This window comes from Ziziphus jujuba, chromosome 1 (assembly GCF_031755915.1).
Source record: "Ziziphus jujuba cultivar Dongzao chromosome 1, ASM3175591v1".
NCBI lineage: Eukaryota > Viridiplantae > Streptophyta > Magnoliopsida > Rosales > Rhamnaceae > Ziziphus > Ziziphus jujuba.
In genome coordinates, this window is record NC_083379.1 from 33,313,441 (window position 1) to 33,326,605 (window position 13,165).

General features: G+C 33.0%; 1 protein-coding gene across 3 annotated transcripts; it reads left to right on the forward strand.

Moving 5' to 3' along the window:
• Positions 1-4,417: 4,417 nt before the first annotated feature.
• On the forward strand, positions 4,418-11,413 carry LOC107406413 (CBL-interacting serine/threonine-protein kinase 24). 3 transcript variants are annotated; one of them, XM_048481620.2, is made up of 15 exons: positions 4,422-4,589; positions 5,236-5,475; positions 6,419-6,481; positions 6,665-6,736; positions 6,892-6,999; positions 7,111-7,185; positions 7,302-7,355; positions 7,959-8,084; positions 8,587-8,676; positions 8,785-8,907; positions 9,141-9,260; positions 10,039-10,155; positions 10,347-10,403; positions 10,522-10,596; positions 10,941-11,413. In XM_048481620.2, exons 2-15 carry the CDS (start codon positions 5,311-5,313, stop codon positions 11,034-11,036), a joined length of 1,341 nt encoding a protein of 446 aa, XP_048337577.2. In that variant the 5' UTR covers positions 4,422-4,589; positions 5,236-5,310; the 3' UTR covers positions 11,037-11,413. The 3 variants fall into 3 exon arrangements, with proteins under 3 accessions (XP_048337581.1, XP_048337585.1, XP_048337577.2); XM_048481624.2 differs by lacking the exons at positions 10,522-10,596; positions 10,941-11,413 and having other exon boundaries at positions 4,418-4,589; positions 10,234-10,365; XM_048481628.2 differs by lacking the exons at positions 10,347-10,403; positions 10,522-10,596; positions 10,941-11,413 and having other exon boundaries at positions 4,418-4,589; positions 9,141-9,293; positions 10,039-10,156.
• Positions 11,414-13,165: the final 1,752 nt, after the last annotated feature.

Consider the following 13,165-nt stretch of genomic DNA (forward strand, 5'->3'; position numbering starts at 1 on the left):
AATTGCGAAAAAAATTATCAATATAAAATTCAGTTTTAATCTCAAAAATTTTATTGGATTTTTCTAAATTTTTTATAGAATTTATGGAATTCCACAATAACTTATCAACTCTTTTTTAGCACTATCACCTCAAATCGATAACCACCATTCCATCCGTGTCTCATGAAAGGTTTCCATCGCAACTATGTAAGCTCATTCAATAATCACCGTGGAGCTTTATGGCATGGACTCCTCCATATGAAGGCTAGTATGGAGGTCCTCGTTGCACCACTACTTTGACTCAAAATTTTTGTAATACAGGTTTGATCACTAATTATGAGTTTATCCTTTACGGTCATGATCTACTATACGGGGCCCATTGTCGTTCAATTCACCATGAGGTTCATCTTGTACATACACATGGCTCTATCAGGGTCATAGATCTCATACCACTTGTTGGATGCAGAAGTATATTTCATTATACCCAAGTACAAATACAACTATATAGGAATTTAGTCCTTATTGAAGGAAACTATCAATGGTCGGATTGCATGCATTCCCTGGATTGATCAATGGAATTAAACAAAGAAACAAACAGGCAAATAAAACAGAGACACCAATATTTACATGGTTCGATCTATAACTAGATTAATGTCCATGGGAAGGGGAGAATTCGATCACTATAGTTTACAAGGTGCAAGCTCTAAGATTTCTCATATGGACAAAAATTTCTATCTCACTAGCCAAATTCATAATACAATGAGCCTCAATTTTCACGAGTGCTCTAAAATAAGAATGAAATATAAAAACAAATAAGTTATATCTCAAACTTATTTAAATCCAACTTGGCTGAGTTATCTAATTAAATTTATAGTCAATATCTCACAGTCTTCCACCTTAATTCCAAATTGTCATTTTTCATCTCTCTATCCTTTTTTATCACCTTAATTCCAAATTGTCATTTTTCATCTCCCTATCCTTTTTTACCAAATCTAACAAAGACAGTTTAAGCTTTCAGATAGCCTAAACTTCCACGTATCTAGTATTTCAGTCAACATATTTCCAAAGATCTCTTTTATAGAAATTTCCATCGTGTTGACGACCCCTCTTCCTACAACTTCCCTAATGAAGTGCAGCTTCACATGCATCCACATGAGCCATAATCCTTCCTTCACTATTTCAGTTGCTACAACATACTTTGTTTCAATAATCGAAAGCTCCACTATATGTTCCGCTTTCTAAATTACTGTCAAATTCCATGCACTAAAGATATCTAGATAGAAATTTTCTTCTCTTTAAGTCTCTTACAAAACTAGATCAACAAAGCTTTCAATAGCTCAAACTACAATTGAGTTCTGTTTATACACCAAGCTAACATTAGTTGATTTTTCAGGTATCTTTGAAATCCACATCACTCTTTGCCAGTGCACCATTCCCAGTTTGCTCACAAGATTGCTAACAACCCTTAAATCATATGCTATATTCGACCAAGTATAAACTATGAGCATTCATCATGCTTGCAACTGCAGATTCATATATAATATCTTTTATTTTTGCCTTACCTTCATTTGTTGTAGAAGAGTTTGCCAAACAAAATTCCATATGAGATGCTATAATGGTAACCAAATGCTCATCTAGCATCCCAAACCTACTTAATATCTTCTCAAAATGTGTAAGACAGCTTTCTTCAAAGTTTGCCTCTTTTGATTTCCATGCCAAAGATAATTTTTGTAGGAACAAAATCCTTCATGTCCAACCTAGTTTTCAAAGTAGATTTAATCCACTTATTATAGTTAAACGCCTTCCAATCAGTTGCATATCATCAACATACAATGACAACTAAATCAAATTCCTATAATTTAGCTTCTTATAGTATACACAACTATCAAACTTTGACACGGTGAAGCCCTTAGTGACCTAGTGAAGCAATTTCACTGGATCCAGTGGCAACTTTAAGGATGGCAATGGCAGCTCAGAAAGAATCTTTAGGAAATTATCTTTAGAAGGCCAATTTAGATTTAATGAATTCGAAGACAATATTGAAATGGAAACCTAGTGATTTAAGGTGGGAACCATTTTTTTGGTACAATAGAAATAAATTGTCATAGGGCTTTTAATAGTGTAACTTTGGAGTGAGCAGTAGGGATTATTTTTGGGGATTGGCATGGTAATCTAGTTGGCTGGCACATCTACGTCTGTTAGGTGAGGATATTGTAATAATTGAGGCTTAAGCAGTTTATCTTTTTTTTTTTTTTTTTTTTTTTTTTTTTTGCTAAGAAGGATTAAGCAGTTTATCATGCTTTGTTGATGGCAAGGAATACATCAAGTCCAAGTGGAAACAAATTGTTGAAATCTTTATGAAGCTACCAGTTTGCATTCTTCTTTTAAACCGTGAAATATTGCTATGTTACTTAAAGAGATTAGTTTTTGAAAGTTTTGTTTTTAGATTGTTCTTTTGCTTTGATCCTCTACTTTGTAATAGGATGGTGGATTAGCTTACCAAAATGGCTCTAATGGGTCGTTTATCACGTGATTGGGACCCTTTGCTCTAGCCAGAGTTGTTGTCTTTGATCATGTTTTGATTTTGCTTTTGCTTTTGATATAAATTTTCTTTTTGTTAAAAATAAAAAATAAAAAAACTTCACACGTTGAAACCCTTGCTAACCTTAAATTTGTTAAACTTCATGTACCACCTTCTAAACCATCCAAAGACATTTTTCAATAAACATATCATATTTTCCAAACTAGCAACCTTTAAGCCTTTCGATTGATCCAGCCAAATTCTTTCTTCTATATCACCATGAAAGAATAATATCTTCATGTCCATCTATTCTAGCTTCAGATCATAATATATTGTTTATACCGAGAGTATTTAGATTAAACTATGAAAAATGTTCATATCTATCTCTTCCTCATGGCAGCATGCTAATGTTTTAGTTCTAGGCTAACTAACTCCTAATGAGGTAGTTTCACCTCTTTCTTGATTTATTTTTGGATCAGATACATTTCTACAATACAATTTTAGAACCATTACCTTGAGATTCTGCCTTTTGATGTACAATTTTTTATACTGCTGGATGTGCATTTATACTGATTACAGTGTTTTTGGATGAATAGCCTTCTCTGGAACTGTCTACAAATCAAATTTAGGAATTTCCATAAGAAATTGAATAGACTGCCTTCTATCATACACACCACTACTACCATAATAACCTTGCCATCATCTGTTTATTGATATCAACAAACCATTCTCTATCTAATGATAGTTTTTCCTTACTACACTTGAGCATATCCTTTAATTGGTCAAAGGGCTTAATTATGAGTTCAACAAAATTACTGCATGATGTTCACCATCAATTTTATTGTCTAGATTTTCCAAGTCTTGAATTAATTTTGTGAATACATCAATGTTCAAACTGATAGATTTGTTTTCATCCATCTTAAACCTAAAAATTTTCTGTTTAAGATATATCCTATTAGAAAATGACTTTACCTTATATATGTCATTCAATTTTTTTCGGTTGGCTAGGGCATTGGATTACTTTGAGATCTTTCGCAAAACCTGATATCATAGACTAAGTATTATGATATTCTTAATTTATTCTCTACGGCCTTTGCTATACTTGATTCATCTACAATTGCCTTGATAAGTCCAAAATTCCTTAGCAAAGCCATCATCATTAATTTTCAATGACTGAAAATGTTGTTTTTATGGAACTTCTTAACTTCATACCCTAATATCAACATCCTGTGCTACTTTATTTCCAAGATGGCATTGTTGGATCACCAACCTAAAATTCAATTGGTCTATTTCTTGGAATTCTAGGTCGTCTAACAATACAGCAGACTTGCTTGCAAAAAAAGCTCTTCATGACAACTTGGTTTTTGACTGTAATGGTTGTTTTGTCTCTCTTCCAAGAGACCTTTCGAATATTTTGGCCTCTCGTTGTAATTCCTCCTTTTTTTGGTGGCTTTTTGTGCTTGTGGCAATGAATCTCTTTTTATTAAAAAAAAAAAAAAAAAAAAAGCGATACTTCAATGAGTTTAGTACCAAAATAAAAAACTGAAAGACCAAAGTGCAAAATCACATTAAGAACCATTGATGTAAATATCCCTTTAATTAATTACCCTGTAATTTTCTTTTCTCTAGAATCAATTAATTATTATCCTATCAATGCTAAAAACTATTTGAAATGGTAAACCGCCTATCCTGTTAACTATTAAAATTGTTTTTTTTTCTTTTTAATAAAATTGCTACTCTTTTTTACGTTTTGTTTTTTTGGCGCTACTTGCTTAGATATGAATCCATGACAAATAATATTTTTGGCTTTTACGAAAAAAAACATATATAGTATTAATGGATAAACATAGGTCATTTCAGAAAAATAAAAAATAAAAAATAAAAAATAAAAATACACTCTAGCCTATAAAAAATGACGACTTTCATGTTTTTCCATTAAAAAAAAAAAAAAAATCATTTTCGGCAGTTAAAATTTTGCTTTTTCTCCTTCTCCGAGTTCTCAGCCTTGGACACGCCGGTACTGATCAATTACGATATTCTTGGATGCCGGAGCTCCGACGACTGTCTCCACCGTCATTATCTACTTCCGGTAAGGATCGCACCGGAATATTCCTCAACTTCTTCGTTTACTTTATTTTATTTTTATTTTTATTTCCTTTCTATTGTGTTCCGCTTCCTGCTTATACTCCGATTCTCCATTTGCGAATTTTGTTTTGTTTTGTTCTTTTTTTTTTTTTAAATTTTATTTTAAATGTGTCAGTTTCATCTTGGTTGCTGTGAATCACAGCAACGTAAGGAAGCCAAAAAAGAGATTCCAGTAAAAAGTTTCTAGAATTTTCCTCTTTCCTTTTCACACGCTTTGCATTTGATCAGTAGGACAGCCAAGATGAGCTTTAGTTAAGGCTTTATATTCTTTGTTTTGGTAATTCTTTTTTTTTTTTTTTTTTTTTTGGGGAATTGTTTAAGCACAATCCTCCTAAAGTGTTATTAATTTTTATTTTTTTATTTTTTGTAATCTTGTTTTGGAATAAATCTTTTAACTTTTTGGCTTACTCGAATTGGCATGGTTCAATGATCAACCAAAATATCTGACAGTTTCTAATTCTGAAACCTCTGTTTTTCATTTCATCTCCTCCGTATTTTGGAAACAAATAGGAGATTCTGTTGTGGATTATACTCTCAGGAATTATATGCGAAATAATTAATGGGTTGAATGTTCTTCTCAATCTTGCTAGATCACTGAAAACTTGCTTTTCGGCCCTCAATCGTGGAATTTAGTTAGTTATTTGGGAAATGAGATTGTAGAGACCATGAGGAAGGCAGCAAGAAAGGTGGGGAAGTATGAGGTTGGCCGAACCATCGGCGAAGGAACATTTGCCAAGGTTAAGTTTGCCCGAAATACTGAGACGGGTGAAAGTGTAGCAATGAAAGTTTTGGCCAAAAGCACCATTCTCAAGCACAGAATGGTTGATCAGGTATATAACTTGTTTCTCCTTCGTTAACTTGGAGATTTTATAAACCAAGCCAATGAATTCATTTCCGTTTGTGGGCTTTCGAGCATCTAGTTGCTAAAAGTTATTGCCTTATTGTATTTTAATATGCTTGGTTTAAAATTATGTGCCCAATTCACTTGATGTATTTCATAAACTGTGCCCATTTTTCCCATATAAGGTGGTTGTTTCCGAGTGAAACCTAAGTAGGAAAGGAGTGATGTAGGAAACATGTCGAAACCTTCAGTGGAGTTCTGAAGTTCCTGAGCTATTACATTTTTAGGGAATGAGATTTTCTTGATACTTGTGAACTTGGCCTGGAAAGGGATGTTGCTTGAGTTTTGTAAGCTTGAAAGCATTGGGGTTGAATTTGAACGACAGTTTATCATGATTTGTTTAATTTTCTTGAATATTAGCTTGTAATTAAATATTGGATACATTTGGTTCCAGAGATTTGGTTTGACTTTTCAGTATAGTTATCCAGTATTTGTTAACTCTTCTTTAATCATCAATCTTGATTTTCACGATTTTAAAATGAATTTGATTCACACATACCACTGAACTGATTATCTCTGCTGAGTTTTGAAAAAAAAAAAAAAAAAAAAAAAAAAAAGGAGGAGGTAAACATTTGATTTGAAAGAATTGAGCCTATAATGTTTGTTCCTCACCTTGTAGAGGATGTAATAAAATTTGTGCTTGAAGCTAGTTTAGAAGGTGGGGATTCAATGTATAGGTTGTTATATAAAGCTCAATTATCATATGTTATTTACCCATTTACATTTTCTACATGTTTTCTCTTATTTTTGTGCCATTACAGGAATTTGTTTGCCCTCTACTATAGAAAAGAATAAGTCCAAGTATGAACTTATGTTAAAAAGTGAATCTTGAGAGAAATTACATTGTCTAACTTCTTTGACTTGGATTTCAGATTAAAAGAGAGATATCTATAATGAAGATTGTCAGACATCCAAATATAGTTAGGCTGCATGAGGTATGCTTATCTATAACTCATATCCCTTTCACGACTTTCATCTTAAAACACTTTGTATGCCATTACTCTTCGTATCTTTGTGGAAAAGTGTCTTTTTCTCTTCTTTCTTCTTTTCTTCTGTTGACTTTCTGCCTCTAATTTTTTTTTTTTTTTTTTTTTTTTTTTTTAACTCCTGAATTCTAGGTATTGGCTGGTCGGACAAAAATATTTATAATTCTTGAGTTTGTGACTGGAGGGGAATTATTTGACAAAATTGTAAGTTTTTCTTCTCTGCCTCATAACTTGCTTGGAGAATCTTGATGTGAGACTATTATTAAGATAAGCATTTAGGTCTTTAGGCCTCCAATAGAGTAACTTCTCAATGAAAAACTTTTATGATGGGAAGATTTGATGTTACATTTGGATTACAGGTTCACCAAGGAAAGCTTAACGAACATGAATCAAGGCAATACTTTCAACAGCTTATAGATGCAGTGTCTCATTGTCACAGTAAGGGTGTCTATCACCGAGACTTAAAGGTGTGCATCAATATCCAGTTTTTAAAGAATTTCTTCTGGAAAATGGGATCTCAATGTGTCACTCTCTGTGCTGATTAATTATTTTCTTTTTCTTTTCCTTCTGATGTGTAGCCTGAGAATCTTCTTCTTGATTCTTATGGAAATTTGAAGGTATCTGACTTTGGACTGAGTGCATTGCCTCAGCAAGTAAGTATGCTGTCATTCTGCTTCCAACTTTATATTGAATTGAAACAGAGACTTTGCTTAAGAGGCTTATTATCTTTACATCCTGCTTCTCTTGTTTTGCTTATATCCTTGAGCAGGGTGTTGGTCTTCTTCACACCACATGTGGAACCCCAAATTATGTTGCACCTGAGGTATGATTTTGAGGCTCATGCTTTAACGCTGTATTTGTATTTCCTACATACAAATAAAGTTTGGTTTCATCTGACTTGGGAATATGTTTTCTGTTATCTATGCATGTATCTGAACAACTTTTACCGCCAAGGTGCATTTTTCTTGTGACAGTAATCATTTTGAAAATTTTGTATCAAATTTTAGGCCAGTGTCTCTGGTTATGTCACTTCAACGAAGGATTGAGTTTTTACTGATTTCTGTTATATATTCGTTCTTTTATTATGAAACAACAATTTTAAGACGAACGATGCCAGTAAGTGTGGAGTCTAAATAGCATGGACAATGACAAAAGTTGTGAAGGGGGGATGCATATAGGTCTCTTAAGGTCTTACTTGATTGGGTTAATGGATGATGATCAATGGAGATAAGTCACCAATTCCCCAATTTTATACAAAGGAGGCATCAAAATAATAAATAAATTTCTGAAGTTTTGTTGTTATATTTAAGAAATTTGTTTTTGTAACCCATTCTTTCTGATTGAAGTTTTAAAAAATAAAAAAAAAATAACAAGGAGAGAAAAAGATTAATATTTGTATTTCGCATACTGAATTATGGCCCAACAGGTGCTTGGCAACCGGGGATATGATGGTGCAGCTGCTGATGTGTGGTCATGTGGTGTCATCCTTTATGTTTTAATGGCTGGATATCTCCCATTTGAAGAGATAGACCTTCCTTCCCTATACAAAAAGGTTTTTTTTTTCATTGTTCTAGTTAGGAAAATTTATTACAATTGAATGCAGTATGGATTTGCTAAATGCTCTATGTTTTTAATCTATACCTCTTTAAAAACGATGCATGAAAAGTTCATCTTTTACTAATTGTCTGTTCATGTTCAAGATGTGTTTTTAGGGTGAACTTGTGCCCATAGTTGTGTTGGTACCAAAAGTTTGTTTTGTATTTTTTTTAACATGTCTGTAAGTTTCTGGATTTGATGCTTATCCAATATATTCTATATAAGCATATTTGTACCTGTTAAGTACAGGAAAGAATCTTTCTCCTTATCAAATACAGAAGCACGATTTCAGTTGCATTCCCTTTCGTATTGTTTATTTTATTTTGCTACTGTTATTATTATTTTTTTTTATCAATCCTAAAAAAATGGAGAACTTTTCTCACTGGACTGTATTATCGTGACTACACTAGCATGGTTGGAATCTGGAAATGTCTAACTGTTCTTTGGCTCCTTTTTAGATAAATGCGGCCCAGTTTTCTTGTCCATTTTGGTTTTCCCCTGGGGCAAAGTCATTGATACATAAGATACTTGATCCCAACCCTGAAACTGTGAGTATTTTAATTTGTCATGGATCAGACAAATACTTTCTACTGCAACAGGAAGAAAAAGTTTGTAATTTTCTCGTTTCATTGAATATGGTTTATCTGTTGATGCAGCGTATTGGGATTGAAGGAATCAGAAAAGACACATGGTTTCGAAAGAGTTATGTACCCGTTAAACATAAGGAAGATGAGGAAGTAAATCTGGATGATGTCAACGCAGTTTTTAATGACATAGAGGTTAGTCATTTTCTTTTTTGTCATCGTTGTATATCTTTTTTGGAAGTAAGAGATTTTAATAATGCTAATTTACAGTGTTCTGTGCACTTTGCAACTGGATGATGCGGCTGGTAGATTAGAGTTCATTAAACTTAAATCAACCTAAGCCTTTGGAGAAGATCTATTTATTTTTGCTGGTTTTATGCATATAAATGCCCTATTAAGTATATTTGGTAACTCTACTTTTTCTCCAGGACAAATATGCAACTGAGCAATCAGAAAATAGTGAGGGTGGTCCTTTGTTAATGAATGCATTTGAGATGATTACCCTATCGCAAGGGTTGAATTTATCAGCATTGTTTGACCGGCGGCAGGTACATAATTGAAGCATCTATATTCCAAAAGAGGTCCTTATCTAATATACTACTTTACCGTTCCATAATTTGTATTATGAGTTGGGATAGTCTGAAATTTATGATTGAAATCTTAGAAAAATTACTACATCCTGTGCTTGCAAGTTGGTGAAATTTTTAATCCATATTTCATTTTGTTTACTCTTAACCATGCCAATGCTTTTACTATGAGATAGAAATTAATCTCTGTTTTGGTTTCCAAAGCAAGCAAGAAATAGAAAAGTTAACTGCGTGTTGTGCGGTACTAATCAGTTGGCAGGATTCTTTTCTGTCCTGTGTACAATGTTTCATGGAACACTCTCAAAAGCGAAGATATCTTGTCAGCTGAAGTAGTTCTGGATATAATGTTATAGTGTGCCTTTGATAAGTCTAGAATTGTAGTTTGTTTGTTTCAGAATTTTATAAATTGTTCAGGATTGTTCTATAACGATAATGTATTCAATAAAAATTAATGAGAAATGAAATGATGGAAGATGTTTGTGATTGAGTGCACAGGAGCCTACTGTCTAATTTGCTTGTTCTATATCTATCAATTCTAGACCTGCTGTTAGAATGTATCAAACTTCATTTATCTTTCGTCTTTTTTTTTTTTTGGCTGCTCTGGTATCAAACTTTATTTATCATGCCATCTCCTGTTTGCGCTTGATATATTTCTTATAGCTGATGTGGTTCAATTATATGTAAAATTTTAGGAGCTCCTGTTTCTCTCTGTCTCTCTCAGAATCAATTTCTTTGGCAGGATTATGTAAAAAGGCAGACTCGTTTTGTTTCTCGCAAACCAGCAAAAGTTATAGTTTCAACTATTGAAACTGTTGCAGAATCAATGTGTCTCAAAGTGCATACACGGAATTACAAGGTATTTCTTGTAATATTTACCTGTCTTATATGGTTGTACTTCTTGCTGAATATCTAATCGTGACTTGGCTACCCCTAGGAGAAAAAGCACAAAATTTCTTCAATAATGCCATGTTGGATTATCTTGTGGATATTACTAGTCTCAATGCTGTGACACGTCCTAATTTAGCTAACAAGGTATTTTTCCAATAGACAAGACTTGAAGGAGTATCTGCGAATAAGGCTGGACAGTTTGCAGTTGTGCTGGAGGTAACTACTTGATGTGTCTGCTGTGTCTTTTTTTTTTTTGGGTTTTAAATTTCCAATAATTCTAGGCTTTTCGTATAAGTAGTATGTAAATCAGTTTCATTTTTTTTTTTTTATGTAGGTTTATGAAGTTGCACCATCCCTTTTCATGGTAGATGTTCGAAAGGCTGCTGGGGATACTCTTGAATATCACAAGGTTACCTTCTGCATGATTTCCATGAGATTTTAATTTTTATCCAAGCCACACTTAGCCAATGCAGTGGGAAGCTCTTCTTTCTTTCCCCGTTTTTGTTGTTTTGGTGCCTACTTGCTATTTCATTGCGTTAACACTGTGTAGTCCAGAAACTTTCCCTTAAACTAAGATAAAATGTATTGATTAGAAAATTAGCATCTTTCATGAGAGCATTTCCATCTTATTTTATAGATAGGATAGATATCGTATATGTTTGATTTGTTGGGTCATAAGTTTGTAAAAATGCATATGGAAGGTAAAGGCATCTTCATGACTTGTATCTTAATTTGGGGTGGCTCTTTTTGCAGTTTTACAAGAATTTCTGCGCTAATCTGGAAAGTATCATCTGGAAACCAACAGAAGGTATTAATAATTCCAATCTGCTTAGAACAATGACTTACTGATCCATGCGTTCGGGTGTGATGCAAATTAGTAAGCAGATTGATCAAAACCCTAAAGACCAGTTGAGGTGCCCAATAAAGTATGCATGAGTAGCATATAAATATATGTATGTATGTATGTATGTATATATGTGTATGTATTGTAAATTATAGTCTCCTTTTTTGGTTGGAAATTCCAGTAGTCTTTTGCAGAAGCAAGAGTTTATGTAAATGTTACCCCGGGAGACGTAAATAGTCCCCCTTTATTTACTGAACCCGAATTTCTTGTCTATGACGGCTAAACAGTGGTGGGGGGATGAAGGTGTTCATATTGTGTCCCAAGTTATTACCAAAATAAGCGTCGCTGTTGATTAATGACAACTGAAGTGAAATTCTGATAATCTTTTTTTTTCTTTTGCCATTATGATTTTTGGTGAATTTTTTTGTGAGAACTGATCTAATTTATCATATATTATTATTCTTTAAAACTCGGTTCTTTACGAATTAATGTTAAAGAATGAACAATTATATGGAACAACGCATTCATTAAAATGTAGGATAATTTTCCTTTTTCTTTCTTTTGTTTTTGTATTTTAATATTAAAAATAAAATTATGATAAATAGAATTTTCGAAGTACTTTTTCTTTTTTCTTTTGTTTTTTAAAGCCAATGTGAAAGTTTATGTGTGTACCATTTTTTAAAGAGCTTTTCTCTTCAACTTTTCTTTTATCTATAAATTATTACTATTATTTTTTTAATTGGGGTGGGAACTTTTTTTTGTACAAATAATTGAATAGTTAACCGAATCGATACTATTTTCTGCTAATGAATTTTTATCCCCCCCAAAAAAAAAAAAGGGATCTAGGTGAAGTCAGTCCAGCAGTGAACCTATAATGTAGTTTTGTACGTAAGAGTGAAGGTTAATTCATTTGATAACCTAATTAACCCACTCAAAGATTCAAAGAACTCTCATTTTGGCTGGGTGATAAGAAAGTAGTAGGAAAATTTGATCAAATATAATCTCTTTAGATGGAGTTCATAATGAGGATTCTAAAATTGTTCTTCAAATTAAGGAAAAAGTAAAGACAGTCATAGGTTTAATTTAGACACATTAAATATCGTATGCACTTATTCATCCTTGAAATCCTTTTTATCTTTTTTATTCCAAGTGTACTCTTTAAAACTGTTCCAGGGTACGCTTAAAACTGTTGAAGTTCTACTAGATTAATACAAATCTGGAGGTGTATGACAAAGATTACTGTTACTTTTTGTATAGCTTTTACCAGCTTAAGAAAATGAACAAATTATTGTGTGTGTATAAGAGAGAGAGAAAGAGAGTCGTGGTATGGGAAAAAATAGTGTGAGCAAATAGAATATATAGATCTCTAGGTGGAGTGAGAGCTACATTAAATATTTTACAAATGGTAATTAATTATTATAATCAACATCCTTATCAGATAAAAAAACAGGTATATATAAAAATGTTTCTTCAAGGTTGGAAAAACTTATTCCTACATCTGCATTTCCATGTAAGAAGATAATAGCTCTCATCTTGGTGATTTGTAGCTGCTTTAAAACCAATATTGTTACGGTGTGGTGGAATAACTAAAGCAGCCATGCATGGTCTGCAACTCAAGCACTTGTTTACACACTTTGGTGGCTTTGAACCTAAGACCAACTTCATTTGCTTTGAATCCTCATCTTCTTCGCTCACTAGCAGTGACCCATCTGCCGAAACCACCACAAATTAACAAAAAATAGGTGTATACACACACACACACACACACACACACACACACACATATATATATACACCTATATATCAACCAACTTTGAATAATCTCTTCAATCATTAAAATTTTTATTAATAAATTCAGCAAGTCGCCAAGTGCATTTTTAATGGGTTTATTTTTTTTTTTTACCTGAATTGGAAGAAAATAAAGTCAGAGAAAACATGGAGATGATGAGAGCGAGTGCAGCAAACTTTAGCTGATTTTGGTATGCCATTGAGGAGGCCTTGAGTAGTCTTCTCTGAAAGTGCAAGGCAAGGATTAGTATTATTTTGGTTTTGTGAAACAAGGGAAGTGGAAGGTTCGGTAGCTCCCAAACGATATGGTAAGGTAGATGAAAATGACATTTTTTCACCAATAGAA

Bases quoted from the DNA above. Each gene is read 5' to 3' on its own strand.
- LOC107406413 (XM_048481620.2), top strand. From the start codon at position 5,311: ATGAGGAAGGCAGCAAGAAAGGTGGGGAAGTATGAGGTTGGCCGAACC. The intron at 7,356-7,958 runs GTATGATTTTGA...ATGGCCCAACAG, and splicing joins CAAATTATGTTGCACCTGAG to GTGCTTGGCAACCGGGGATA. The intron at 8,677-8,784 runs GTGAGTATTTTA...CTGTTGATGCAG, and splicing joins TTGATCCCAACCCTGAAACT to CGTATTGGGATTGAAGGAAT.